Source organism: Cyanistes caeruleus, chromosome 1 (assembly GCF_971803275.1).
Source record: "Cyanistes caeruleus chromosome 1, bCyaCae1.hap1.1, whole genome shotgun sequence".
In the NCBI taxonomy this organism is placed as follows: domain Eukaryota; kingdom Metazoa; phylum Chordata; class Aves; order Passeriformes; family Paridae; genus Cyanistes; species Cyanistes caeruleus.
Window position 1 is genome coordinate 3042011 of NC_141701.1, and position 27150 is coordinate 3069160.

The 27150-nt window shown below is 48.1% G+C and overlaps 1 protein-coding gene across 5 annotated transcripts in view; it reads right to left on the minus strand.

Moving 5' to 3' along the window:
- The window catches only part of ADGRB1 (adhesion G protein-coupled receptor B1), a 200484-nt gene that overhangs the window by 86230 nt on the left and 87104 nt on the right, over positions 1-27150 (minus strand). For 4 of the 5 annotated variants that reach the window (XM_086876928.1, XM_086876917.1, XM_086876918.1 and 1 more), the window contains one exon: positions 488-629. In XM_086876928.1, the coding sequence (XP_086733054.1) occupies positions 488-629 (142 nt within the window). The remainder of the gene's footprint in view (positions 1-487; positions 630-27150) is intronic. The other variant, XM_086876939.1, reaches the window with a different exon arrangement.

The following is a 27150-nucleotide window of genomic DNA, read 5'->3' on the forward strand; positions in this document are numbered from 1 at the left end:
ACGTGCGAAGATTCCGAGCGTGGGGAGCCCACGGGAGTGAAGACGCCTGCGGGGGCCGGTGGCTGCCCACGTTTAGCGGGATTCACGTCCCGAGGCAGAGCGCAGGGGTGGCAGGGTGGATGGCGAGGACGCGGGGAGCAGCGCGGCAGCACCCGCGATGTCCCTGCGTGCGCGTCCCCCAAAGCTGCGGCCAGGGTCGGGGGGAAGGGGAGACGAAGGACGGCGGGGAAGGAAGGGGGAGGGTTATGCAAAGCCTCACGCTGTGTCGCCACGGTCCCGGTGACACCGGACTGCAGCAGCAGCAGCAGCAGCGGCAGCAGCAGCGCTCGGGGCTGTCCCCGCCGCGGTACCCGAGAGCCGGGGATGCTCCGCTGCATCCCGGGCGCGTCCCCTTCCCGCCCGCTTTATTCCGCCCTGTCCCCCGCGTGTCCCCACGCCTCCCCGGGCCCTCCGCTCCTCCCTCCGCGGTGCCGCCGGCGGGACTCACCATGTCGGGGCTGAGCTGGGCTAAGATGGCGAAGGCGGAGAGCCGGTCACACAGGCACTTGGTCCGGGAGGCGTCGAGCGGGACCGTTCGGCAGCCGCGCCAGGACCAGGCGCCGGGCGGAGAGGCGGAGGCGGAGGCTCTGCTGGAGGGAGGAGAGCAGGGAGGGAGGGACGGGGCGGCGGAGCGGGGAGAGAGGGAGAGCGGCCGTCAGGGCGGGCGGGGAGCGGGCACCGCGCCCCCAGCCGCCCCCATCCCACCAACCCCGAGCCGGACCTGCGTCTCCATCCTGGTCCTGGTGCTGGCCCGTCCCCGGGTCCCCCCGCCCCGCTGTGACCCTTCCATCACCCCACACACACATGTGAACTCCCGGGCTGCCCGGGATCGCCATACACATCTCCATAACCCTATAGCCCTGCCCCAAACATATCCCATATACACCCCCCTAACCCCAAAGCTCTCCAGTCCCACGTGTGCAGGTGTAACTGCACAGCCTCATCCCACACAGCCACCCCATGGATGGATAACCCTATAGTCCTGCCCCACATATCCCGTATACACCTTCCTGACCCTATATCCCTGCCCCACATATCCCACATACACCTTCCTGACCCTATAGCTCCTTCCCACATATCCCATACACACCTCCCTAACCCTCTAGCCCTGTGCCACATGTCCCATATACACCCTTTTGCCCCTATAACCCTGTCCTACTTATCCCATGTGCACCTTAACCCTACAACCCTGCCCCAACGTACCCCATATACACCTTCTTAACCCTATAGCCCTTTCCCACTTATCCCATGTACACTTTCTTAGCCCTGTGCCCAGTTCCACATATCCCACATACATTTCCTTAAGCCTATAGCTCTGCACCACCTTAACCCCATAGCTCTCCCCCGTTTATCCCATACACCTATGCACACCTTCCCACCCAAACACGGCCCTATAGCCCTGTGACGCCCACCATAGTGATCCCCATGTGGGACACATGGGTAAGTAATCCTATAGCCCTGTCCCTACGCGACCTGGACACGCCTCCCCATCCCTATTGCCCTGTCCCACATGTCCCATTTATGGATAGAACACTGTAGACCTAAAATACACCCCACTCCCCCCACAGCCCCATCTCTCACCCCATACACCCCCAAGCCCCTGCTCCACACCCCATATAGATGTGTCTAGACCACCCCCAACTCACAGCTTCTCCCCTCCCCTGTTCCTTCTCCAAAGGCCGGGCCAGGACCCTCCTCAGCCCCTCCCCACATTCCCAGAGCTCTGGGCATGGCAGGGATGTTCCTTCCTCATGGCCAGGGGGACCCAAGGACATCAAAGGGACACATCCCTGCCTTCTCCTGGCATCTTTTTAGGCTGGGGGAGAAGCAGCAGAATGGGGAAGGGGCCATAGACAGGGAAGTCTCCATGGTCTTCATCCCACAGGTGGGGTGGTTTCATCAGGAAAAATGATTGCAGCCCCATCTCTGTGTGAGCACAAGGGGCTAAGCCAGGGAAAAGGGGAATCTCCTGCTCTGCCTCATGTGCTGGGACAGTGGGGACCCAAAAACTGCAGTCATTTCCCACCCATTGCTTCTGTGTCTTGTTCTGTCCCATCTCCTGGGATGTGGCCACACAGGGAGTGCAGATGCAGAGAGCAAATGCAGAAATTCATTAGATGGGAAGAAGGTCAGCAGCTCTGTGCATAACTTGGGCTCCTGAGACAGGATGTGGAGGCAGAGGAAAAGGGCCATCTGCCTTCACTGAAGGGACATGGGGAAAGATGTCTCATCTCCACAGCTGACCATCCTCAGAGGAGGGGACCTCGGCAGCAACGCCAGCAGCGAGCCCACGGCAGCTCCAGATGGAGCCAAGCTGCTCAGCAGCCTTGGGTGCATCACAGATGGCCTGGACAGCTCCGTGCTGCTGGCTCCAGAGACCTGCCCTGAGTCACAGACAAGTTCTTTGCAGGTCTCCACTCGGTGCAGGCTCTGACCTGCTCCTCACACAACGATTCCGAGCCTCCCTCCACCTCCCTGTGCCCCCATGGCCTGGGTGACAGAGCACCAGCACATCCTGCTGTCATTATCTGCTCAGATCCTGTTCAACATGTGACACTGAGCCTCTCTCAATTACTTCTGGCTTGAGCTAGAGAACTGTTCATAGTTTAAAAAAAAAGTAAAATCATAAAAAAACCCCAAATTAATTTTACTGTTGAAGTTGTAGGCAATACACAGAACCTCACCCAGAGCTTTCTCAATGTCTGGACTCTATTAAATGTCTGAATGTTCCATCCCTGGAAGTGTCCAAGGCCAGGCTGGATGGGGCTTGGCACAAGCTGGTCTAGTGGAAGCTGTCCCTGCCCATGGCAGGGGTCTGGAACTAAATAATCTTTAAGGTCTCTTCCAACCCAAACCATTCTGTGATCCTGTGGTTCATCCATCCATCCATCCATCCATCCATCTCACGGGACACAAATCTGTCTTCTCTGGACCAGCAGCTCTTCACATGATTTTCTCCAAGCTGTCACATCACCTCTTGGAGACTTTCAGACCCTGGCACTGCTCTTTGCTCTCTTTCATGCACCTTCTGACATTCCCCAACACCCTTCTTGGAAGGGACCAGGAGATCCAAGGCCAGTCTCATGGGAAATCTGAGTTCTGTATCCTCCCCTCTGTGTCCTGCTCATATTTCTAAGATCTACATTATTGAGTTGTTCTGTTTATCCACTGTCACCAAGAAAAATGCCTTATTTATGATGTGTACAAATAATGACAAATTCCCAGACTCCCAACAACCAGTTCTGTATTCTCCTAGAAAGTATTAATTTAGCTTGACAAAATCTATTTTCCATAAGTTGATTGCTATTAATGCCTCTGTTTTAATGAGCATGCTATTATTCAATTATAATCATAATATTACCCACAATCCCTAAATTTCTGGATCCCGTTTCAGATGGATATTGTGCCCACGGCAGATGTGAGGCTGCTGTGCTTACACACACATGCTCCCCTCTCCAGATTTGGGGAACTCTTCCACCTTCCTTTTCCTAAAGAGCAATGATCCCAAATTAGTCTTAACCTGCTCTTTTAAAATCCTTGCGTCCCAAATTGCTCTGTCTTGTTACTCTTGCACACATCTCACTTTGCTGGATGATGTATAGCAGGTTTTCCAGCTGCTGGTGTAATGAAAAGTATTTCATTAGGCTGGGATGTGGATTAAGGAACCAGGCTCTCTTCCAATTACAGAATACAGGCGTTTATTGAAATTCCTGCATTATTATAAATAAATCTGTCATTTTGAGCTAGTAACAAACCAATGCCATCAGGATTTATTATGGGTTTAGTAGAATCTAAATTTTGCTTTTTATTTATCTTTGCTGTTCTGAAGAATAAAATTCCTACACTTTCCCTATTTTCTTTTTTCCCTCTTGTGTTTTTCAAGCTTTTAATTTGCATTGCTCGCTATCAATTTATCCTTTTTCCAGATTTCCACAACAGCTTTTACTTTCCCTCTGTAACAGACTGTTGTGGGGCTTTTTCTGTAGATATTGGTACATTTGGCTTGTGGTAGGGATTTTTTGTTAGCTAAAGGTTTTTTAGTGTTCTGTTTATCTTTCTCATTTATGGGTATCTAAAAAACTGCTTTTAAAAGGCTCCTATCTGTAGAATTCTGGAATCATAGAATAGTTTTGGAAGGGACCTTAAAGATCACCTTTTTCCAACCTCCTGCCATGGGCAGGGACATCTTCAACTAGACCAGACTGCTCAGTATCCCATGCAGCCTGGCCTTGGACACTTCCATGGATGGAGCACCCACAATTTCTCTGGAAAACTTGTGTCAGCACCTCTCTGCTCTCACAGGGAAGAATTTCTTCCCAATATCCCATCTTACTCTGCTCTCTGGCAGTTTAAAGACATTCCCTGTGTCCTTTCACTCCATCCCTTGTTCCAAATCCCTCTCCAGCTCTCCTGGAGCCCCTTTAGGCACTGGAAGGGGCTCTGAGGTCTCCCTGGAGCCTTCCCTTCTCCAGGCTAAACAACCCCAGGTCTTCCAGCCTGTCCTTTCATCCTCAACTCTATCCTCAGTTTTTTTTTTCTGTTTAAGCAGCCTTTCCCAACAAACAGAAATGTTTAAATCTCCCATTTTTAGAGCATCAAATTTGTGCACTTCGCCACATACAGACACCCTCCGCCCCAAGGAACCTGAACTCTCTTCAGATGTGGGAATACATTTGCCCTCACATCACTTCCAATCCCAAAGTCCAGCTTTACTCATTTACCAGCTTTCAAAGTAGACTAGGACAGATCTGGGCCATACATCAACAAAAGTAACCTCATCCAAAAGGGAAAAAAAAAAAAGAAAAAAAAAAGGGAAAATAAATCAGAAAACCAACAGGAACAGGAAACCCCAGGGAAAATGTCAGAAAACAAACAGCACTCCCCAGATGCTGTGCCTGGTCTCACACTCCCATGGCAGAAAAGCTGACAGAACAGCACTGAATGCAATATCAGGATAAAATCTATCCAGGGCCAAAGCCACACTTGGCACAGCCTGAAATCCATTTCTAGATGCACACAGAAAGTGCACAGTGATACTGAGGCAAGAAAAAAATTAAAAATTAAAATAACCACCTTTTGCTCTTCAAAGGCCTGGTCTGGTGCCTGCTTATTTATCCTGCTGGACTCAAAGAAAGCAATTGGATCAAAGCCATCCAGTTCTTGCTTTAAAAGCCGCTATAAGTCACATAAAGGATGGGTGATGTGGATGAGCTGAGTCAGGAACTTGGTGTAAATCACCTCAGAATAAGTCCAGCTACACCATTTAGTGGAAAATGAAAATCTGGCCCTCATTACTAGCAGTGATTATTAATTAATTAGTCATTACCAGTCATTAAACCACTCAAATGCTCCAAAGAGCATGTCCATTCCTCTGGTTTTAATCTCCTCAGAAGAATAACTTTTCTTTCATCCTTTCCTTCCTCATTGCAAATCTCCATAATTACCTCTTCTCATTGCCCTGCAATCCTTTGGATACAAACACCTCTGCACCCTTTGGGGATGGAGCTTGGAGACGGGCTGGGAAAACAAATTTGGAGGTCGAGGATGTGGCAGAAGAGCCACCAACCTATTCTCACTGTGGATTCACTATTCCCAGTGTGGATGAAGAATTCTGGGATGGTTTGGGTTGGAAGGGATCTTAAAGATCACCTCGTTCCATCCTCCTTCCACCACCCCAGAGTGCTCCAAGCCCTGTCCAACCTGGCCTTGGACAATTCCAGGGATGGGGCAGCCACAGCTTCTCTGGGCAACCTGTGCCAGGGCCTTACCACCTTCACAGGGGTGAATTTCTTCCTTCCAGTATCTGGTTGGAAACTCCCCTCTTTGAGTTTTAAATCATTCCCCCTTGTCCTGTCACTCCATTCCCTTGTCCAAATTCCCTGTCCAGCTCTTCTGGAGCCCCTTCAGGCACTGGAAGGGGCTCTGAGGTCTCCCTGGAGCCTTCTCTTCTCCAGGTGAACACCCCAACTCTCCCAGCCTGGCTCCAGAGCCAGCCCTTGGAGCATCTCCGGGGTCTTTTCCGGACTCATCCAGCAGCTCCACATCCTTCTGATGCTGCAAGTCCCAGACTTGGATTTGTTGCTCCAGGTGAGGTCTCACAATAATTCCTTGTGATTTTGGGTTGTCCCATTCATGGTTTGTGACTGTTTGAGCCTGTCCTGCTGCAGACCCCATACTCAGTGCCACTAAGAGGGATCTAGTGGGATTTCTCCAAGGTCCAGGGGAACACATCTGAAGGAGTTTGGGTCTTGCTGGTTGCAGATACCTGCCCAGATAGTGCTCGATCCAACCATCAAGTGTTACCAAAAACCTCCTAGTTCAGTGCAGACTTGAAATCCTTAACTCAAATTTCAAAATTCAATCACTGGATTTTGCCATATAAAGAATATTTCACTGGCAGGAGTTCAAGTTACAAAGCAGATAGATTGAAAAAGGGCATGTTTCACATTTGAATACAAAATTCATTCACCCTGGGCCTGATGAAAAGCTCTGGAAGACAATGGGCTATTAATGAACCGGTCCATAAGGGGAGGAATATTTGTGTGTTCGTGTGTGCCTGCCTGTGGGTTCAGGTTTCATTTGTAAAGCAGCTGAAAAGCCTTTGATTCTACCAAAAAATTACACTGGGTTTGTGCTGGGAAATCCGTGCTCAAAGCTCAGAGGCAAAGAAAAAGAGCAGAATTCGACTTCTTCACAAATATTGAATCCAGGTACGCTAATAAGGGAGCAGAATTATTTTCAGGCGGTCTCCAGAGTGGAGGCAAGAAAGAGGAAACTCTACTAAAGGGAAAACGTGGGTAGAATATTAGAGCAGAGTGTAGTCAGAGTGATTACAACCCAGTCAAAAAGGAATTGCAGAAATCCCCGAACCAGACTGGCGTAAAAAAACGTTGGATTGGGAGGGTGAGCAGGGAACCTGACAAGTTGGTTCTGTCTCTCACATCCATGGTCAAATTTATCTCCGGTGTAATTCCAATGATGCTGCACAGGAAAATGTCCCACCATATGTTACAACATGACTCTGAACATTGTCTGAGCACTTGATGGGGAAAAGCAATTAAGCACTGTCTTGTAGATTTAAACAGGAGCTAAGCACATGCTTAAGGACTTTCTCAAACAGAAATGCTGCTCTGAGCAGGAATCTGCACAGCTGGAGAGCTTTTGTTGTGGGAAGAGTCACAGAGCAGGGAGAGTTTGTAAAATTGGGGTGGATATTTGAGATGTGAGAAATAAAAGGAATATCCAGACATTTTTTTCCAACCCAAAGAACTCCGTGGTTCTCTGACTGTTCTTGTTTCACATGGGCCATTCCCCCTTCTCCAACCAGGCGAGTGCTTGGCACGGGTCCCGCTGGCAGATTGATTATTAATTTGGAGAACAAACCAGAGATGAAGTCAAAGTTAATCCTTTTTGTGGGATTCCCAAAAGCAATTTTCATTTCCAGCCAAAGGCTGCCCCAAAGCGCCTTTCAGACACTTTGGCTCTGCACAATAGCCTGGGACACAAAAAAAAAACCCCTGCAATCATATTTCTGCAAAAAGTGTGTCAGAGTCACTGTTTGTGCAGGACCTCAGGGCTGAATTAAAGAGTGGATGGTTCCTAAGAGAAAGGGACATGAAAAGGTTTGAAGCTTCAGGAAAAAAAAATAGGCTGATTAAAAATAAAATAAAATAAATCTTTGATTGGCTGCTGAAGCAGTTACAAAGGATCTCATGCCAGAGAGGTAAATGCTGAAATTCATTAAACACTAAGCTAAATAAGGGTTTAAATCAATCTTTAACACTGCAGCTGCTTGGAATGTTTTGGACACCCTCAGTACCAAAGCAGTGATCGTGCTTTGCTTAGTTGAGACCTTCCTAAGAACTAAATAAAACCAGCAAAACTCTTTCACTGGGGTCATTCTGTTATCCAAGAGATAATTTTCCCTTTCTGTGATCAATCCACTGGTTCAAAGACAGGCTGAGCTCTCAGTTATGCTGCTGAAAATCCTGAGAGACATCTCACACATCCAGCAAGGCAGTGTGGGCTTATTGGAGCAAAACCAAACCTCCTGGAAAAATCCTCCACTTCTGAGCCTCTGAATTTGAAATGTAGCACAAGTTTGGTAAATCCATGTAGCTCAAAATGAAATCTGAAGTTCCAATGAAATAAAGGATGGCCCAGCAATTTCCCTACAGTCATTTAAGGAAATCAAGCATCATCAGCCTTGTTTAGATCAAAGCCAAAAAAGCCAAATGTGTCCTGGGCTCCTGGGCTGGATCCCCACGGTGTGGGGAGGTCAAGGGAGAGCCCCCTCTACTCTGGTGAGACCCAACCTAGAGTGCTGAATTCAGTTCTGGGATCCTCAGGGCAGGAAAGACATGGACCCATTGGGATAAATCCAGATGAAGCTTTGGAGATGTTCCAGGGGATGGAACCCCTCTACTCTGGAGCCAGGCTGGGAGAGCTGGGATTGTCCAGCCTGGAGAAGGCTCCAGGGAGACCTCAGAGCCCCTTCCAGGGGCTCCAGGAGAGCTGGAGAGGGACTTTGGACAAGGGAATGGAGTGACAGGGCCATGGGAATGATTTAAAACTGAAAGATGAGAAATTCAGACTAAATAAAAGGAAGAAATTCTTCCCTGTGAGGGTGGTGAGGCCATGGCACAGGTTTTCCAGAGAAGATGCATCTGTCCCACCCCTGGAGCTGTCCAAGGCCAGGTTGGACAGGGCTTGGAGCACCTGGGATAGGGGAATGTGTCTCTATCCATGGAATGAGATGATTTTGAAGGTCCCTTCCAACCCAACCTATTCTATGAGAAGGAAACTGAGACATGCAGAGGAGATACAAATGGATACAGACCTGGAAGAGGGCACTAACAGAGCTCTGATATTTGGAATAAACAGTCAATAAATATGTCCACACATCCATTAGCTGAGTTTCCTGGTTTTTTTTAAAGAAATTAAAAAAAACCTCCAAAACCACTGTAAAACTTGCTGCTAAACTACTCATATTACCCAGTTTCCTTACAAGTTTTGCTCGGCACTGATGCCCTTTTTCTCACCTCTACCCCAGGAGCACAGGCCTGGCACTGAACAGAACAATATTCTGTGAGTCTGAAAGGATCAATAATCAGAGCAGAAGCTATTATTAAATTAGCTCTTTTAGAAAAACAAAACAAAACAAAACAAAAACAACAAAAAAATGAAAATGGAAGATGTGGAAAAGGAAGAAAAAACATACTCTTGATCCAGTTGCTTTGGCACAAGGAATATTAAACCAGAGCAGGATTATTAATTTGATTTTATTTTTCAGACCCCCTAATTCAAGGTGGTTTGGGGTGAAGCAAAATTGAAGCAGAATTAAGATAACAGTGATTTAAGAAAAGATTTGTGACATGTGGGAAATTAGGAATATTTGGGATTTCCTTTTTATGTGTGTGGGAGAGAGGGACAAGAAAAGATATAAGGAGGTGACAAGCAAGCCCTTTGCCCAGCTGTGAATTCATGAGCACAGCAAACTGAATTCCAGCATTTTCAGGGGACAAGGTTACTTTCTATCTGCAAATTAGGCCCAGAAAAAATGAAAAAAAAAAAAAAAAAGAGAAAGAAGAAACAGCCCATATGCAGCCTCCAGTCTGAAGCCTTAATTAACATAAACAATGTTCAAACGCATAAAGAAATAGATATTACCATTGAAATAAAGCATATGGCTGGTTAAATACCCTGAAGATTATCTGGAGATAATCTTTTCAGGCACCAGAAGTGCAGCTGACGCTGAGCTCTAATGATTCTCATCACAGGGCCCCGGCCATCCCACCGGAGAGGGAGCTCAGCACTTCCCACCATCATCGGCCTCTGGGGTCTGGATTCCGCCTTTCAAATCCAGAGCTCGTGGTGGAGAATTAATGAACACTTTCCCTCTTTGCAACCCTGGCTCCACTGCTCCAGAAGAAGGCCTGAAATGCAGGAATCATCTCTTGAAGGAGAAGTTTGTACCATGGCTTGGTGTCCAAGGATCTGCCTCAATCGAGGTTGTGTTGGATGGGCATTGGAGCAACTTGGTTTAGTGGAAGGTGTCCCTGGTGGAACTGGGTGATCTTTAAGGGCCCTGGTGGAACTGGGTGATCTTTAAGGGCCCTCCCAACCCAAACCATCCTGTGGTTTTGTGATTGGGTGCACAAGGAAGGGTGGAGTGGGGTGGAGGTGGAGTTTGCCACTGGGCCCACAGACAATTTCTGACAATTTCCTTGCGTTCCCCTGCCAAAGTTCTTTCCCAAAGGCAGTCACAGGACAGATGTTTCATTGGGATGAGCCCCCAGAAGGATTCCTCTGTCCCACCCAATATTCCACTGGACAATCCTGAATGTGTCAGAATTTTCATACAGAAAATGTGATACCGTGGACTAGGCAGAGGAGAAACGGAGAAACCTAAAAGCACTCAGCCTTGTGTCCTCTAAATCAGAAGCGAAATCCCTGTGAGGTGCCACAGTGTTCCAAACCACTTCAAAAGTCCCTGGTGATAAAACTCAGGGGAATATTCCTTCCTGACCCATCTCTGGAAGTGTCCAAGGCCAGGCTGGATAGGGCTTGGAGCAACCTGGGATAGTGGAAGGTGTCCCATGGCAGGGGCTTGGAACTGGGTGATCTTAAAGAATCCTTCCAACCCAAACCATTCTGTGATTGAATTACCCCAGTTCTAGCGGTGGTTGAATAATTACAAATCTGGCAGCTCCCACAGCATCTAATCAGGGTCAGAACTTGAAGTATCATGAGGTGTTTTTTTTTTTTTTGTTTTCATTTTGAGGGTTTTTTTTGGGGATTTTTTTTTTTTTTTTTTTTTTTTTCTGTAAGGCATATTTGGTCTTTCTGTCTTGTGGATTTTTTTTTCCTTTAAAAGGATGACATTTTCCAGCTCCTCTACAGAATCCTGTGAAACAGAAACAGAAAAGCCGACAGCTCCCTATAATCCCTAGGCTTCATGGCCTTAAGAAGAAAAAAAAAGGAAAATAATTCTCATGTTTAGCCACACTGCAAATGATGCTATCATCAGGTCAGCTCGTGGCTGTGGCTGCAAAGGATGACCTTGGACTGCTTCCATGGAATTGTCAGATCATGGAATTGTTAAGGTTGGAAAAGATCCTTAAAATCATCAAATGCAACCAGCACCATGTTCACTACTAAACCACATCCTCAGGTGCCACATCCACATATTTTTTGACCTCTCCCAGGGATGGTGTCTCCACCACTTCCCTGGGCAGCCTCTTCCAGTGCTTGACTACCCCTTCCATGAAGAAATTTTTCCAAATGTCCAACCTAAATATCTGCTGGTGCAACTTGAGGCTGTTTCCTCTCATTCTGTCATATGTTACTTGGGAGAAGTATCTGACACCCACCTCACTACAAGCTCTTTTCAGTCTATTCCCACAACAGATCAACAATTTATTAATCTAAGTCTTTATCCTCTGCTCTTAAATTTCTTATTTTATCCAGAGCCAGAAACACCTTTACAGCATTTCTGGGATCCCTTCAGTGTAAGAAATCCAGGCCAAAGATTAGGAGTTATCAGTAAGATTGCAAGAAGGATTTATAAATAAAATAAAATTGTGCAATATTCTAAATAAATTTTATAAATAAGATATATTTTTGGGCAGAGCTGCCCTTGGATCTTTTCTGATACACCAGAGTATCAGAACAATAAAAATTGGTTTTTTTGATAGAATCGTCAAATAGTTTGGGTCGAAAAAGATGTTTAATTCCCACTGATAACACAGAACTGCAAAACCTACCACTAAACTGTGTCCCCAAGTGCCACATCTACACATCTTTTAAATCCCTCCAGTGCTGCTGATTCAACCAATTCCCTGTCTTGCCTAAACTCATTGGGTATCAAGATCACCTTGGGAAAAAGGGAAAAAAAACCAGGAGCTACTGTGAAAATATTGTAACCAGAGGCTGGGACTTTCTGAAGCCGACTTTTCCAAGTGGAGGGAAGTGTATCAGTGGGACAAAAGGGGGATGGGAAGATGAGCAGGAGGATGGCTGCTCTCATTATCATACAGGGCTGCTTTCCAGCAGAGGACAAGGTGAGAGCAGTGAGTGATGGATCTGCCTCCCTCCCACCCCCCTGTGACATTCACAGCTGCTTATCCAGGCCTTGCAGGGTGCTCCTCTCCAGGGGCAGCTCCTTGGGTGGCCTTGAGCTTGAATGGAAGTGTTTTGGCAGGTCCTGCAGGGCAAGACCTGGAGCCAGGGCTGGTCTGTTGTCCTCTTGTTGTACCACCCTGCAGGACCCTCCTGAAACTGCCTGCTTGAGCAAACGTGTTGTGTGCACACTGAGATGTTCAGCTCGCTCCCTCAGCTTCCACATCAGCTTGCCTGCTATAATTTCCCAATTATCAAGAGATTCCAAAGACTTGGGGCTGGTTTTACAGTTATTCCCTCTCCAGCTGGGAAGGATCAAACTGGATCATGGCCCAAAAGATGGGACTCTGCTTTTCTATTTAAAAAAGGATGTGTCTCCACATCAGGAATTAACCTGTAGCTGGTCCAGGCAATCCTCTTTCTCTGCCCTGAATAACAGCCAGTCATCCTATAAGCACTCCTGAGAAACTGGGAAATTTTCCTGTTTTCACAGAAAACAGCAATCAATGCACCCAAGGGATGAGCAGCAGCTTTGTCACATGTACTGAAAATATTCCAGGGAAAATCCTCCAAGGAACCGAGTGCATTAGCAGGATCCACCATCTCCTGCACCTGGACATCATGCTCCCACGCTCAAGCCTCATGGGAAAGATGGGAAAGATGGGAAAACAAGGTAGGGAAGGTTTTTGCTGAGCGTAGCAGGTGCCAATAGAAATGTAGGACGTTGCAGCCAGCAGTGAATGAGCTGGAAATGCTCCCTTTGGCTGCTCAAGGATGAACAAATGCACTTGGATTAAAGGCTGGGAGAGCAATGCAAACACCTGGGAGGAGATGTCTCGCTCACATCCTCTGTTCTCACGTGTCCTGTTCGCTGCTCAGCACTTCCAACTCCATGGATGACCCCAACAGATCCTAAAATCCCTCAGAGCCCCCAAACCAGCCCTCAGTCAGAGCTCGGGGGTGGCAGAAGGATTTACACAGCCACAACCATCACCCTGTGTTTGCTCACACCAAACCTTGGCAAGGGGCACTGGGATTGTCCACTTGGGGATTTTGAACCCAAAACCTCTGGTACATGGGACTGAAAGGAGAGAGGGAGAGGGAAGTTTGTTGCTAGCTGGGAACAGAGAGCCTGCAAGTCCCAGCTCCGGTCCAGATCTCCTGTCCCTTGTGCCTTCTGTTTTTCAGCCTCCCCCTCTCTGAAATATCCATCCTGATGCTCTTCCCAGCTTTCCATGGCAAGGCCATGGAGGGAGACAGGCAGATTGCCTCTAAACAGCACTTCCCAAAAGAGCAAACAAACAGTGCTGCCAACATCCCAGCCCTGTCTCCAAGAGCACAGGAGGCCCCAGGGCCAGGTTGGGAAGAAGGATGGCTCTCCTGCTACCAAAACCCCAGCTCCAGGGGATGCTGCTTCTCAGAAACCTGAATCAGAACATTTTAATGGCTGAGCACAGGGCTAGAGGATAAAGAGACAAAGAAAAATAAATCAGGCGGATGACAGAGGGGCTGGGAATGGGAGGAGGTAGCAGACGGTAAAATAAATTAAATCAAGGAGCAAAATTAAGGTGCTGCAGGCAAAGATGAAGATGCTGGACTAAAGATTAACCGTAACCAAGATGGAAATGTGGCCCTTTAAAAGGTACAAATTGCTTCAATGCATTTCACAAAACCCACACAAATCTCCTAAGAATAAAGTTTTCACAGATGCAGCTGGATCACAGTAACAGAGATATCTGGACCTAAGAACTCTGGATGGTTTCACGCTCCAGTATTTTCAGCTGAGAAGGGGAATTAAAAGCAAAGGAAAGGCAATCACCCTAAAAAACTGAAAGCCGTGCACTGAAGTAAAGGAGAGGGGATGCAAGCAGTCGTTAGAGAAGGGTTTGGCACAGTACAGATAAATTCTGGGGGTATATTCAAATCATTCTGAATCCAGGGAAGCAGCCAAGCCCTTTGGGGCTGTCTGCTCACCGAGCATTTCCTAATTTATCTCGTGCCAGCCAGCTCCAAAGGAATGGTGTGTGAGCTCGACGTGGGAGTGCACCTTTCACACCTGCTCCTTCACAGCCCAAAGCAAGAGACAGCTCTGCCAACATCCCCATCAAAGTGGAGCAGGTGAAGCAGGTTCACCCCTCGGCTCCATCCCTGGGAGCAGAGGATCCTCGTCCCATCACAGCACATCAGGTTTTTGCACTGCTGCACATTCCCGTTCCGGGATTGCCGGGAGAAAGGTCTCTCATGCATTGCCACCTCCTTTCAGCACCAGCATCTCACATTTTCCACTGCAGCCTCTAAGACCCTGTTCCTGGGAGAGTGGAGGGGGTGGAGGAACTGGAGGGGCTTGTGAGGTTCAGTTTTTTAGAGCCTTGAGGTGTTTTGTTCAAACGTTCTGGTGAGAGTTTCCTGGGTGATACAGACTTAGGAGCACCCACAAAAGCAGCATGGAATGGTTTGGGCTGGAAGGGACATTTAAAACTCATTGTAATGACCAGATTAGACCAGGCTGCTGAAAACTGCATCCAAGCTGACCCTGGACACTTCCAAGGGTGGGGCAGCCACGATCTGGCTGTGTGAACCTATCCCTTATGGCACAACCCTTCTCCTGGGACAAACACAGCCTTGAGCCTTGCTGTTCCTGGCAGGATTCCCATGAGCAGAACCTCAGGGAAACACCAAAATCAAACTCAACATGCACTTCAAGCCTCCAGCCGGACATCAGAGAGCTCTGAGCCAGGCAAGAGTACCACAACACAGGTACACACCCACACAGGGACGTGGGGATGCTGCTCTGAAGATGAGAAGGTTTCATCAGTGCGAGCTCAGCTTGCTGCACTTTTTTCCCTGCCACTGCTCCTTCCTTTCCCTTTGGCCTCCTTTTCCTCTGCACTCCACGAAATGAGCATTTCATGGGAGCGGAGCAGCCAAGTGAAGCTGAGCTGGCAGCTCCTTGAACGCATGGAATGCCTCCCTCGTTCCCAGCTCGAATTTTGGAAAGCAACATCTGCCTGCTCCTGAAGGTCATTTGGATCCTGGATCAGGGATGCTGCACCACCTCCTCATTGCTATGCTGTGCCTGGAGCAGCCATAATGTCCTGTCACATAAAATGCTGCTTCATTACAAATTTTGGGAGGGAGGGGGCAAATAAAACACAAAACAAACGGCAAAAACCCACTCAGGCGGGACCGGTGTGATTCCTGTCCTGACTTACGCGGGTGTAGAAAGAATCTAGAGGTTTTGCTTTGGATTTGAATTTGCACAAGGGGAGGAAACCTGTGGGAAATGGAGATGATGCTAATGCAGTGAGGGGGCTGGCGCAGTCGTGGCTAAATAAACGCTAATAAATAAATGCTGATGTTTAAGATCGCGCTGCCCCCTCTCCTTGAACAAGCTGTTCCCAGCCCTCCTGGGGGCTGATCTGATGTTTTCTCACCAGGGGGGTCGATGTAAACATCTCCCCGGTGGGAAGGGCCCGGATGGATCAGAGGGAAGAGGGTGAGATCCCTCGGGAGGAGTGGGAACAGAGCGGCTCTGAGGCAGCTGGATTCAGGCTGCCAGGCATGGTACCTTGTCACAGCTTGGCGAGGATGCAGGGATTCAGGGATGCAGGGATGCAGGGAGCCACCAGCAGCAAAGCAGAGGATTGCAGCTAAGCTAGAAAGCAGCAGAGCAAACTTCCCTTCTCCAGCCTGCATGGGCAGGAGCTGCAAACACAAATCAAGCTCCAGACCTGCAAAGCTGGCAGAGGTTTTCCTGCAGGAAGATTTCCCCTGCCACTCAATCCAAGTGGTTTTAAGTGGACTGAGTGACTGTGGCCAGGTCTGCTCTAATTCCCACTTTTCTGCCACAGATGTCTGGGAGGAAAGGCATGGAGTCACAGCACCCCTGCAATTTTGCAAGGAGCAGGAATAAGGAGCAGGTGCTGAGAGGAGCGACACGGATCTGCTTGTGCTTTTGTCAGGAAAGCAGGTCACGGGGGAGGAGGGGGAGTCATTTCCCAGCTTTGCTACTGCAAATGTGTTTAACCAAAGCCACGCTGGTACCCAAATGCTCTGCTGGCCCCTCTGGAGCTCACGGAAAGAGGGATTGCTATCAAAACCTTTTAAAGCCACTTTCTGCTAATGAAAACGGCTTGCAGAGGTACAGGCTGGTGGAAACCTCTCTACTCCCAGCAATATGTCTTCATTAGGCTTTCTCCTCTCTCCTCCCCATCCTGCTGTATCTCTGTACATCTGGAATCAGAAAGGACAGAGAGTTCCCCCAAAAAAACAGGCAGTGGACTTTGCTTCTGTTCTGCTCTGCTCCGTTCCATTCCATTCCATTCCATTCCATTCCATTCCATTCCATTCCATTCCATTCCATTCCATTCCATTCCACTCCAGTCCACTCCAGTCCATTCCATTCCATTCCACACCACTCCATTCCCACTTTCAGTGATACCCCTACCTTCAGCCACCCACCTTTCCCAAACTGGACAGATGTTGCAGCATCTGTGCAAACTCTCACTCAACTGTCTGCTGTGCTTTATGTGCTGAGGTTTCAGCTGAGGTGCAGTGACAGGTTTGGGAGAGCATTCATCCCAGAGGGATTTTCTGACTTCCCACTGAGTGAGAAGATGTGGAATATTCCTCAGCTAATTAAATACTTGCCAATTATAAGGCAGCACCAATGATGACTGTGCTGGCTAAAGCAATTTTTACTGAAAAATGTCTCTGCTGTCCTGTCTGGGGTTTGCAGCACCGGGAGTGGCCTTTCTTGCAGGAATTGCTGATGGTGCAGCAGCAGGCACAGTCCTAGGGGTGAAATGTCCTTTATATCCTGCCCATCCAGCCCCCCCACAACCTGCCCAGCAATAAAAAGCACATAAACCACTGCCAAACACATCTATCTCTGCCTCCTCCCTTGGCAGGGCGATCATTTCAGCCCTTCCTCTGCACCTCCCGCAGACCTGAACAGATTCCCTGGGCTCTGCTTCCACACTGGAACATCCTTCCAGAGGGAGAACCAGCTCCTGCTGCTCAAGGGCTTTGGTGCAGGGATCAGGATGGGGTCTATAGCTCCCAAGTCCCCCTGAGACTCGTTGATATCTCACGGATTAAGCCAGTAAAACTGAACACACTCAGCCCTCCTGGCACTCTCCTTGCCAGGGCCCAGGGGAGGCAGGGAGCACGGGGGTAAAGCCAGGCACTGTCACATCACAGGTGAAATGCAGAATCCCAGCAGGAAGCTTTCATCCTCTGGCTCAGGACTGCTCATTGCCAGGGTGCCTTCTCTGAAAGCCAAGCTGGCACCTGGAGCCAGGCATCTCCAAAGGAACAGATCAGATTGCAGAGGGTGGGAAAAGGGAGATTCCTGCTGCTGCAGCTCCTTCCATCCCAGCCAGGACAGTGGGTAGAGGGGAATGTCCAGAGGAGAGAAGCAGGTAAGAGTCAGAATTAGGAATAAAGGAATAAACAGGGAAGATTTTGCAGAGAAGAAACTTTCTGGAGCCACCAAGGAAGCAGAACAAGTTGGGGAGAGAGACAGAAGAGTCAGGAAATCAACGAGGGTCTGATGGTGTAGAGAAAGTTGACCAGAACATTTGGTTTGACACTCAGGAATCCTGGAAGGAAGAAAGTTTGGGAACCACAGTGCTAAGGTGCAAATCTGTCTGTTTTCTCCCCAGCCCCTCCGAAATGTCCCTGGCCAGCACTGCTGGTTCATGAATCAAGGTCATCCACACAGACTGAGCAGCGAGCAGACAGGTAGGTTAGGACCGAAGGGAGGAGGCTGCTGGTCCCAGCCTTCACCTGCCCAAGGGTAACAGAATTGAGCAGGTAAAGTACAGTTGATGTGACAGCTCCCACTCCATCCTCCTGTTTGATCTTCCTTTCTTTCCTGAGATGACAGGCGGTGTCAAAGTGAAGGAGCGCTGCTCACAAGCTGGGGGCTCCCAGGCCACCTCTTCTGAAAGCTTTTCTGGGGTGGGAGGAAGGCCAAGAGGACAAAAATAAATGCTCCTTGTTCAGGGCACCTGAGAGCAGGTCCCCATGTCGCTCCTGCTTCAGAGCAGCAGAAAATGTTCTGAGAGTTCCTGTCAGTTCTGCTGTGTTTTGAAGCCTCCAAAGCAAAGTGACACTTGTCATTGGACCAACACTGCTCCCTCCTAAACCCTCCAAAAACACTCATCTGGGTAAAGGCAAATGTGAAAGAAAATTCAGAGCTGTAAGTGACCTAGAAAAGGAGATTTTTTTTTTTTTTTTTTTTTTTTTGTTCAGCTCCAGTTGCAATAGCAGCACGTTGAAAGCTGCGAAATGCTCAGGCATGGCAGTAATAGGAGTCATGTAAGTCCTGCTTCACAGACTGCAGCAGCAGCAGGACAACCTCAGCTGCCTCCCAGGTCCCAGGAGGAGCTGGCAGAGCTGGCAATTAGCAAAAGCATCTTTTGCACTTGTAAACTGAACGAGTTGGGCAGAAATGAGCAGGGAAGCCGGGAAATGCCCGGTGCTGTGATACCATTTCTAACAACTCTTGTGAGGTGCTGATGCCTGAGTGGAGACAAACACAGCAGCCCTCCAGAAGCGGGGGTGGAGAGGGGGAGTTCTTTATATAGCTACCTGGAAAAAAAATCAGAAACGTTTTTGTTCCACAAACAAGATATTCCTGGGAATGCCGTGGTGGAATGCACATCACCATCACTTCAAACTGAATTTTAGGAAGAATTTCTTTACACAGAGGGCTGTCAAACACCAGAACAGGCTTCCCTGAGAGGTGGCCGATGTCTCAAGCCTGTCAGTGTTTGGGAGGGATTTGGAAAACTCTCTTAATAACTTCTGGATAGCCCTGAACTGGTCAGGCAATTGGAGTTGATGATTGTTTTAAGTCCATTTTAACTGAAAATTAAATTCTATTCTATTCTATTCTATTCTATTCTATTCTATTCTATTCTATTCTATTCTATTCTATTCTATTCTATTCTATTCTATTCTATTCTATTCCATTCCATTCCATTCCATTCCATTCCATTCCATTCCAATGGCAATTCTGAGGTTCTTCCCCTGCCCTGTTCCAGGTGTCTCATTCAAAACATCTCCAATCTCCTCCCTGACCCTGAGTTGTTTCTCCTGGGGATGAGCAGCAGATTCTCTCCTGGGACTCATCAGTGCAACTTTAATGACTGAAAAAATCCCTGGGCTGCAACACAGCCACAGCCCCGTGTGTGCTTTCCCTATCCCTGCATTCACACTGGATCTCCATGTCCTGGGCATGTCTAAATTACACCTTAGGCACCAAAAATCCCTTCCCTTCAGATGCCTTTGCAGCTGGAGGATGATTTTCCCATCCAGGAACCAGATCCTGCAGTAATATTGGACACAGGGAGCTCCCTCCACCCTCCTTGTGTTGTTCCACATGCAGCAGCTCTGGAGACAACTTTTTATTGAAGCTCTCTGGGTTTTAGGCATTTTCATCACAGAGTTCTGCCTCCCTCATCACTACCAGTAGCCAAACAGGAAGGTATTTTAAATGTCAGGAAGCTCTCCAGCACTGTTTTGACCAATACATGGGATACCAGGACTGGAAAAGATCTGCCTGAGTGCAATTCCCAGCAGCAGTGATAGATTACCGCAGCTTCGATTTGGGTTTGTACGGAAGATTAAAGGTAAAGATATCCCAGCTGGCAGCCAAAAAACCTGCAACAGCCCATTGCCCAGGCCACAGCCCAGGATTATGGGTGAAAAAAGTCACATGCACACTGGCAATCCCTGGGACAATCCTGTGCAGTGCCCTTGAAGTTGTCAGGAGTCTTGCTGAGGTTTGAAGGATGCTTAGCATTCCTTAGGATTTGACATATGAGCTCTATGCACCATTGAATAAATAATACCCACAGCTAAAAATGAACAGCATTCCCTTGGATCCCAGCTCCTCTGGGCTCCTCTTCTACCAATACAGGCCAGAGTTAACTTTTATTCAGAGCCACCAGCAGAGCTGTGAGAGAGGGCAGCAGAGCTGAGTTGTGGCTCTGCTCTGCTCCTCCTGGGTGACAGAGGATAAACCTCCCTGGGTTTCTCTCTCCCCACCTGAAAATGACACAGTTCGGGTTCTGGGGATAGCCCATCATTCATCAGTGCATTTCCAGTCTTGTCTCCTTGGCTGGCTGGTGGTAGGCTGGATCCATCACCCAAAAATGAGGGTATCTGATGTCCTTCCCACCCATTTTGCTGCCTGCACTTCCATCCTCAGCGACAAGAAAGGCTCTCCTCAAACCTGGGAAGATCAGGGTCCTTGCTAGGTCAGGCTTCAGGCCACCACCATAAAATCAGAATGGTTTGGGTTGGAAGGGACCTGAATCTGATCTCATTCCAACCCTGTTTGATAGACAGGGACATTTTCCACTACCCCAGGTTGCTCCAAGCCTCATCCAACCTGGCCTTGGACACTTCCAGGGATGGAGAAGCCACAGCTCCTCTGGGCACCCTCACCACCCTCATCACCCTGCCACGCACCAGGCTCTGGGAGAGGGTGAATTTATTCCCTCAGAGGGAAGCTGCAAATCCCCTCCTGACATCCCACCAACATTCCACATGTCCATTAAACCCCCTGGAGATGCAGCTCTGGCCTGAAGCAGAAAGGAGCTCTGGGAGATGAACACTCATCTTCCAACTGGTCAGCACTGTAATTGAATTAAAGGATTTGCAAAGCCCTGGAAAGAGCCTTGACAAGTCTAAAAATCATTCTGTTCTGTGAAATTTGGCTTTCTGACCTCACTGCATCAGTTATTTTTCTGACTGAGGGTTAAAGTGCATCCAAATAAATCTGATGGTCAGGGCACAGAGGATTTGTCCTCTCCAGGAGTTGTGCCCATTGCCTTCCAGGAGGGCCACTGGGAGAATCCATCCAGCTCCACACTGAGTTGGCTGTCAGAGCAGGCTGAATATTCCATGTATTTGCTAATCCTCTCTGCCATGGGGCTGAGAGGCCACAGAGAGCTCAGGTGGCATGCACAGGTTGGTGTCTCGTGTCCTCACGTGAGCAATCTCGCAGTGATGGCCCTGAGTCTCCTCATTGCACCTCATGAAGACCAAAATTCACCAGAATTCAAAATGACACTCCCTGCTGCCCAGAGGAAACAAAAAACCACAGTGGGAGCTCCTCTGGGTGGCCAGTCTGACCATCAAACTCACCTTTAGATAACCAATTCTCAGTGATAAATAGGAATATTTATTTTTGCTCACTAAAAGGAGCTCCTCACTCCCAGATTTCCTGACATTTCGAGGAGCTGTCTGATGTTATTTAGCACAGCAGGCTCCGGGAAAACTGAGGCACGAAGCTTACACTGATCTGCCCAGACACACAGAAAGTTCATCATTAGACAAGGGCTGCATCCCGGGCACTGTGGCCTCTTTTTGCTGCTGTTTTAGCAGAACATTTCATCTCCTACCATGGCACACAAGCAGTCAGGTGAAAATGAACATTTCTCCTCATTAAGACAGGGGCAAACCTTCCCCATCCTTATTCACAGTGTGCCAATTCTGGAGCCTTTTCCACCACGTCCATCAGTCCTGCCTTGTCCATCCTGCCAGTCCATCACCTTTGAGCAATGGCACAGACCCAAGAACCTGCACTCTGACCATTTCCCATGGAATCCCATCATGAGAATGAGGTGTCTGGGACTGGAATGGACAAAATAGGTCAAATCAGGGAGAAATTCTTCCCTGTGAGGGTGGGGAGGCCCTGGCACAGGTTTCCCAGAGAAGCTGTGGCTGCCCCATCCCTGGAAGTGTCCAAGGCCAGGCTGGACAGGGCTTGGAGCAACCTGGGCTAGTGGAAGGTGTCCCTGCCCATGGAACAGGGTTGAAATTGAATGATCTTGAAGGTCCCTCTCTACTCAAACCGTTCTCTGATGTACGATGAAATTTTAGAAATACAAAATTTATTTTGGTTCTGGTGGATACTGCTGTGTTTCTGGCTTGCAGTTCAAGGACTCATTAAATGAAGGATTTAATTAAATATTATAAATTAAATATTATTAAATTAAATTAATTAAATAATTAAATTAAAATGCTCCAAAAAATGAAGCATTTTAAGAAGTTCACATGAACTTGCCTCAGTCTTGCAAGGAAGTTGAGCAAAGAAGCCTGATGGGGAAACTTCTTCTTGTTTCCTTAACAAAGACACATAAAACATCACCTGCTCAAGCATCTACCTAGTGCTGGTGGGTCTGGGCTTGGTCCAACCCTGGTCCTGAAGCACCTGTGGCCACACCTTCCTCAAATCATGCCCAGGCTGCTCTGGAGTCCTCGGCTCCCAGCAAAGCCAATATTCCAGAGGACACAGACCTGGTGGGATCTGCAGCTGCAGAGACAGAACCATTTGGAAAGTGGTGCTCTGTACCCAGACAAGACTTTCCTGTGCCCATAAAGGCAGACTAACTCAACCCAGCAAAGAAGCACATGGAAATAAAGCCACTCCACTCTGAATTTTACACACAGAGGGTGCAGAGCGTTCTGCTCTTTGTGTCTCCTCCACGCACCTGAGCCTGCCTTGAAGCTGGTTCTAAGCTGCACCCTGCTGCCTGTTGAGTCACTGGAATGAGAGCAGACCAAAAGCAGGCAGCAGGTTTCCCCAACCTGCCTTTTTTCCCCACACTTCAAAGCCTGGAGCTGTGATCCAAAGCTCTCCACCGGCACACACAGATGTAGTCAAGTTGGATTTCCACCACAAGCCACTTTCAGCAGCCTGGAATGTCCACGAAGATGGCTCCAGGAGAGCTGGCAGGGATGCAGGCAAGACAGGGATGCAGCCATAGAATCATGGAATTGTGGTTTGGAAAAGATCCTCAAGCCCAGCTCTTGACCCAGCACTGCCACGTTCACCACTAAAGCTCAACCCCAAGTGCCACATCTGTGCATCTTTCAGATCCCTCCAGGGATGGTGACTCAGCCACCACCCTGGGCTGCCTGTTCCAGGGTCTGACTACTCTCTCCATGAAGTAATTTTCCCCAGTTTCCAATCTAAACCTCCCCTGGTGTGACTTGAGGCTGTTTCCTCCTGTCCTGTTGCTTTTTATCTGGGAGAAGAGATTGCCCCTGACCTGGCTGCACCCTCCTGTCCCCACAGGGACTTGTGGAGAGCCAGAAAGTGCCCCCTGAGCCTCCTTTTCTCCAGGCTGAACCCCTTTCCCAGCTCTCTCAGCTGCTCCTGGTGCTGGTTTGGGTTTTTTTTAGCAGGATACACAACACAAACACATGGGAACACAGAAACCATCCTGAACCTCGCGAGGCTCCAGCTCTCCCCCTCAGCACTGAGCTGAGGTTGGGAATCAAATCACTGAACCAAAGCCCCTTCCCAGTGGGAGCATCCTCCAGGTGTCAGTGTCTGGCTTCTGCCAGGTCTGTAGAGAGAATTAATTTATTCCACCCATATTCCTGACCCCTTTGCTAGGGAAGCAAGGGAACATTTGATTCGGAGCCTCTGAATCCTCTGTCCTCTCCCCTTTTCCTTTCTGTCAAAAGCCATTAAACCCTGCCCTGCTGGCAGGCAGCAGAAGACCTGTGCTCTCCTGCTCATCTTCTCCTGCATCCTGAGCTGTGAAAGGCACTGGAGAACAACCCAGAACCTAATTCCCAATCCCATGGACAATTCTGACCACTGGGAAGCCGCTCAGCAAACACCAAAGGAGTTTAACTCCTGTCCCAAACAGAGATGGACACAGAGCCCTGTGCTCTGCTGCTTTGTGCTGACAGAACTGGCCACCTCTTTCCTGAAACACCTGGAATCCAGGTAACAACTGCCAGGAGAAGGTGTCCCTGTAACAAGGGAGGTGCCTGGCAAAACATCCCCCTGGGATCTGTCCCTTGTGCTCCCAGCAGCCCCAGAGCCCAGGCTGAGCAGGGATAAATCCTCAGGCTCTGGAGCTGCCACTGGGTTTCACTGCATTGCCCTGTTTTGTCTGCTCTCATCCAGGGCTAAAAAAAAAACCTCCTGGGACCATAATTCCATCTGCCTGGTTGCACTCTGCGAGTGCAGTCAGACAGGCTGAATTAAGGGATACTTCTAACTGGGTTTAACACAGGGGAACTAATGGGAATATTCAGATTAACCTCCCTGCATGCCCCTGTGTAGCCAGGCTTTGCTGCTTTCTTCCCTCGCTGACATCCCCTCAACACACCCACAGGAGCAGTTGGGAAAGGCAGGATTTGCAGCTGAAGATGTGGGGAATTAGACTGATTAAGGGCAGCAGAGCTGGAACAGGGGGACTGGGAAACACCAGCACAAACACCCTGTAGGGGATCACATGAGGGGCAGTGTGGCTTCCCCACAGCTGGAGTGTTGCAGTAAAAATATAATATATAATACATATATAATATATGTAATAGATAATATATATCATGTCAATATACATTATACATTAGATAATAATATAGATTATGTATAATAGCTAAGATTGTAGATAATATATAATATATAATATATAATATATAACATATAACATATAACATATAACATATAACATATAATATATAATATATAATATATAATATATAATATATAATATATAATATATAATATATAATATATAATGTATAATGTATAATATATAATGCATAATTAATATATACTATGTAATATGTAATATATAATGCACAATATATAATATATGTTATAATAAACTAATTAAATAATATAATGATAATATATAATAATATATAATATATAAAGTACCATTTGTATAAAATTAATGTGTAATAGGTCATTAATAGTCCAAAGAGGAGAGCAGTGCACTGATTTCTCACAGGGTTTTGGGTTTTTAATAGACCAATGGGTCAAGGGAGGTGACCTCTGCTCCTGTGAGACCCTTCCTGGACTGTGTCCAGCTCTGAGGCCTCCAGCATGAGAAGGATGTGGAACTGCTGGAGAGATTCTAGAAGAGACCACAAAGGTGATCAGGGATGGAGCCCTTCTCCTCTGGATCCAGGCTGGGAGAGCTGGGGGTGTTCAGTGTGGATAAAAAGGAAGTGTCAAGGACACCCTAAAACCCCTTCCAGTAACTAAAGGGGCTCCAAGAGAGCTGGGGAGGGAATTTGGACAAGGGATGGAGTGCCAGGAAAAGGGGGGATAGCTTTAAGCTGAAACAAGGTGGATTTAGGTTGGATATTAGGAAGAAATTCATTGTGAGGGTGGTGAGGCCCTGGCACAGGTTTCCCAGAGAAGCTGTGGCTGCCCCATCCCTGGAAGTGTTCAAAGCCAGGTTGGACAGGGTTTGGAGCAACCTGGGCTAGTGGAAGGTGTCCCTGCCCATGGCAGGGAGGTGGAACTCGATCTCTGAGGTCCTTTCAACCCAAACCATTCTGTGATCCTGTGAAGTGTCTGTGTCTGGGGGAATCATTTATCCCTGTCGGCACAGACAGGCTGTGACTGCCTGATCTACAGCTCTAGCAGGGTCATTAATGCTCTGGGTGACAGACAGGGGAAAAGAGAAGCTCTTTCTTGACTTTAGAAAGCTTTTCTTCAAAAGACAGGCATGGGGAGATGGATTAACTGATGTGATGAGCAAAATGATTTCTGGGGGATGTTAGAGATAACTCCTGTGTGACAATTTGCTGGTGGTGGGGTGTAAAGGAACAAAGGGAGCTGTAAATGCCCTCCAAAGGGAATTAGCAAGGCTGGAATGACAAAAAAGCCCCAAAAAGCACAGGAAAGAAAAGTTAATTCCTTTCTTTCAACAAGTGGTGTGAAGCCCATGGAGCTCACACCACATCCTGCTCCTTGTGCTTCCTTGCCAGGACTTTCCTGTAGTCACGTAGGGCGTGCAGTCAGGAATTCAGACAGCTGTGGATTCTGCAGATTATCCCACCCAAAAAACGGGAATTTCAGGCAAAGCAGCTGCGCTTCAAGATCCATGGGGTGGCTGGACCATAAACACCAAAGAGTACAATCACCCTATTGAAAAATTATACGAACAGTTCCTCCTTCTAGGATATTTTGGGGGCTCCTCTGAGTTGTTCCAGACAAAGCAAACAAACAAAAACATCCCCAAAAAAGTTGCTCTGACACTTCAAAACTCTCACAGTGGGTTGTAACTCTGTGTGACCACCTCCAGGACCAACCACACCCTACCCTTCAAGCAGCTCCTGTCTGAAAAAGTCCCATGAGCAGGGCTGTCCTCAGCTTCTGGGAGCTGTATTTTAGGATACCATGAGTTTCCAAGTGATTTCACCTCACCCCAGAGATGAGGCAGTGCTTGTTCTGCTCTCCAAGCCTAACCTTGCTCGCACAGGTCACCTTCCTAAACAGCGAGGTTTGCATTTCCTAAGTCAGGTAGGTGAAAGGCTTTAATTACTGGAACAGATGATCTTTCCCAAGAGAAGCCAAGGGTGTCCTTGAATTAAAACCACAGATTCCTGAGGCGCTTTCTCTTCTGAGAGCAGAAAAGCTTTTATGCAAATATTTTGTAAGGTTTGGAAAGGCGATCTGTTATTGTAGTGCCTGGTTATTATAATGTTTAGTTTTCAGTAATTATGATGAGACAGAGGAGCTGCCTGATGGAGCCAGGCATTCCCTGTGGGATGAGGGCTCCCCTGGAAATGCAGACCTGCTGGGTCTCACACTTTGTGTGTCTGGGGTTGGATTTCACACCTGCATGGCCTGGTTTTCTCTCCTGAACCAGGGGCTAAAACACAAGCCCTCAGCTGGTTTGGACTCTGCTGTCACCAGGGAGGGGACAATTAGTGCTCACCTGCTGCAGCCTGATCCCACATTGCCTCTCCAGACCCTTCATAGGATTCACAGGGTGGTTTGGGGTGGAAGGGACTTGAAATATCCTCTCATTCCTACTCCCTCCCCTGGGCAGGGACACTTTCCTCTATCCCAGGTTGCTCTAAGCCTCACCCAACCCAGCCTTGGACACTTCCAGGGCTGCCACAACTTCTCTGGTCATCCCAGTCTCCAGGGTTCCAACACCAACCTCACAGTAGAGGATTTTTTCCTAATACCCAGTCTTAACCTACTTT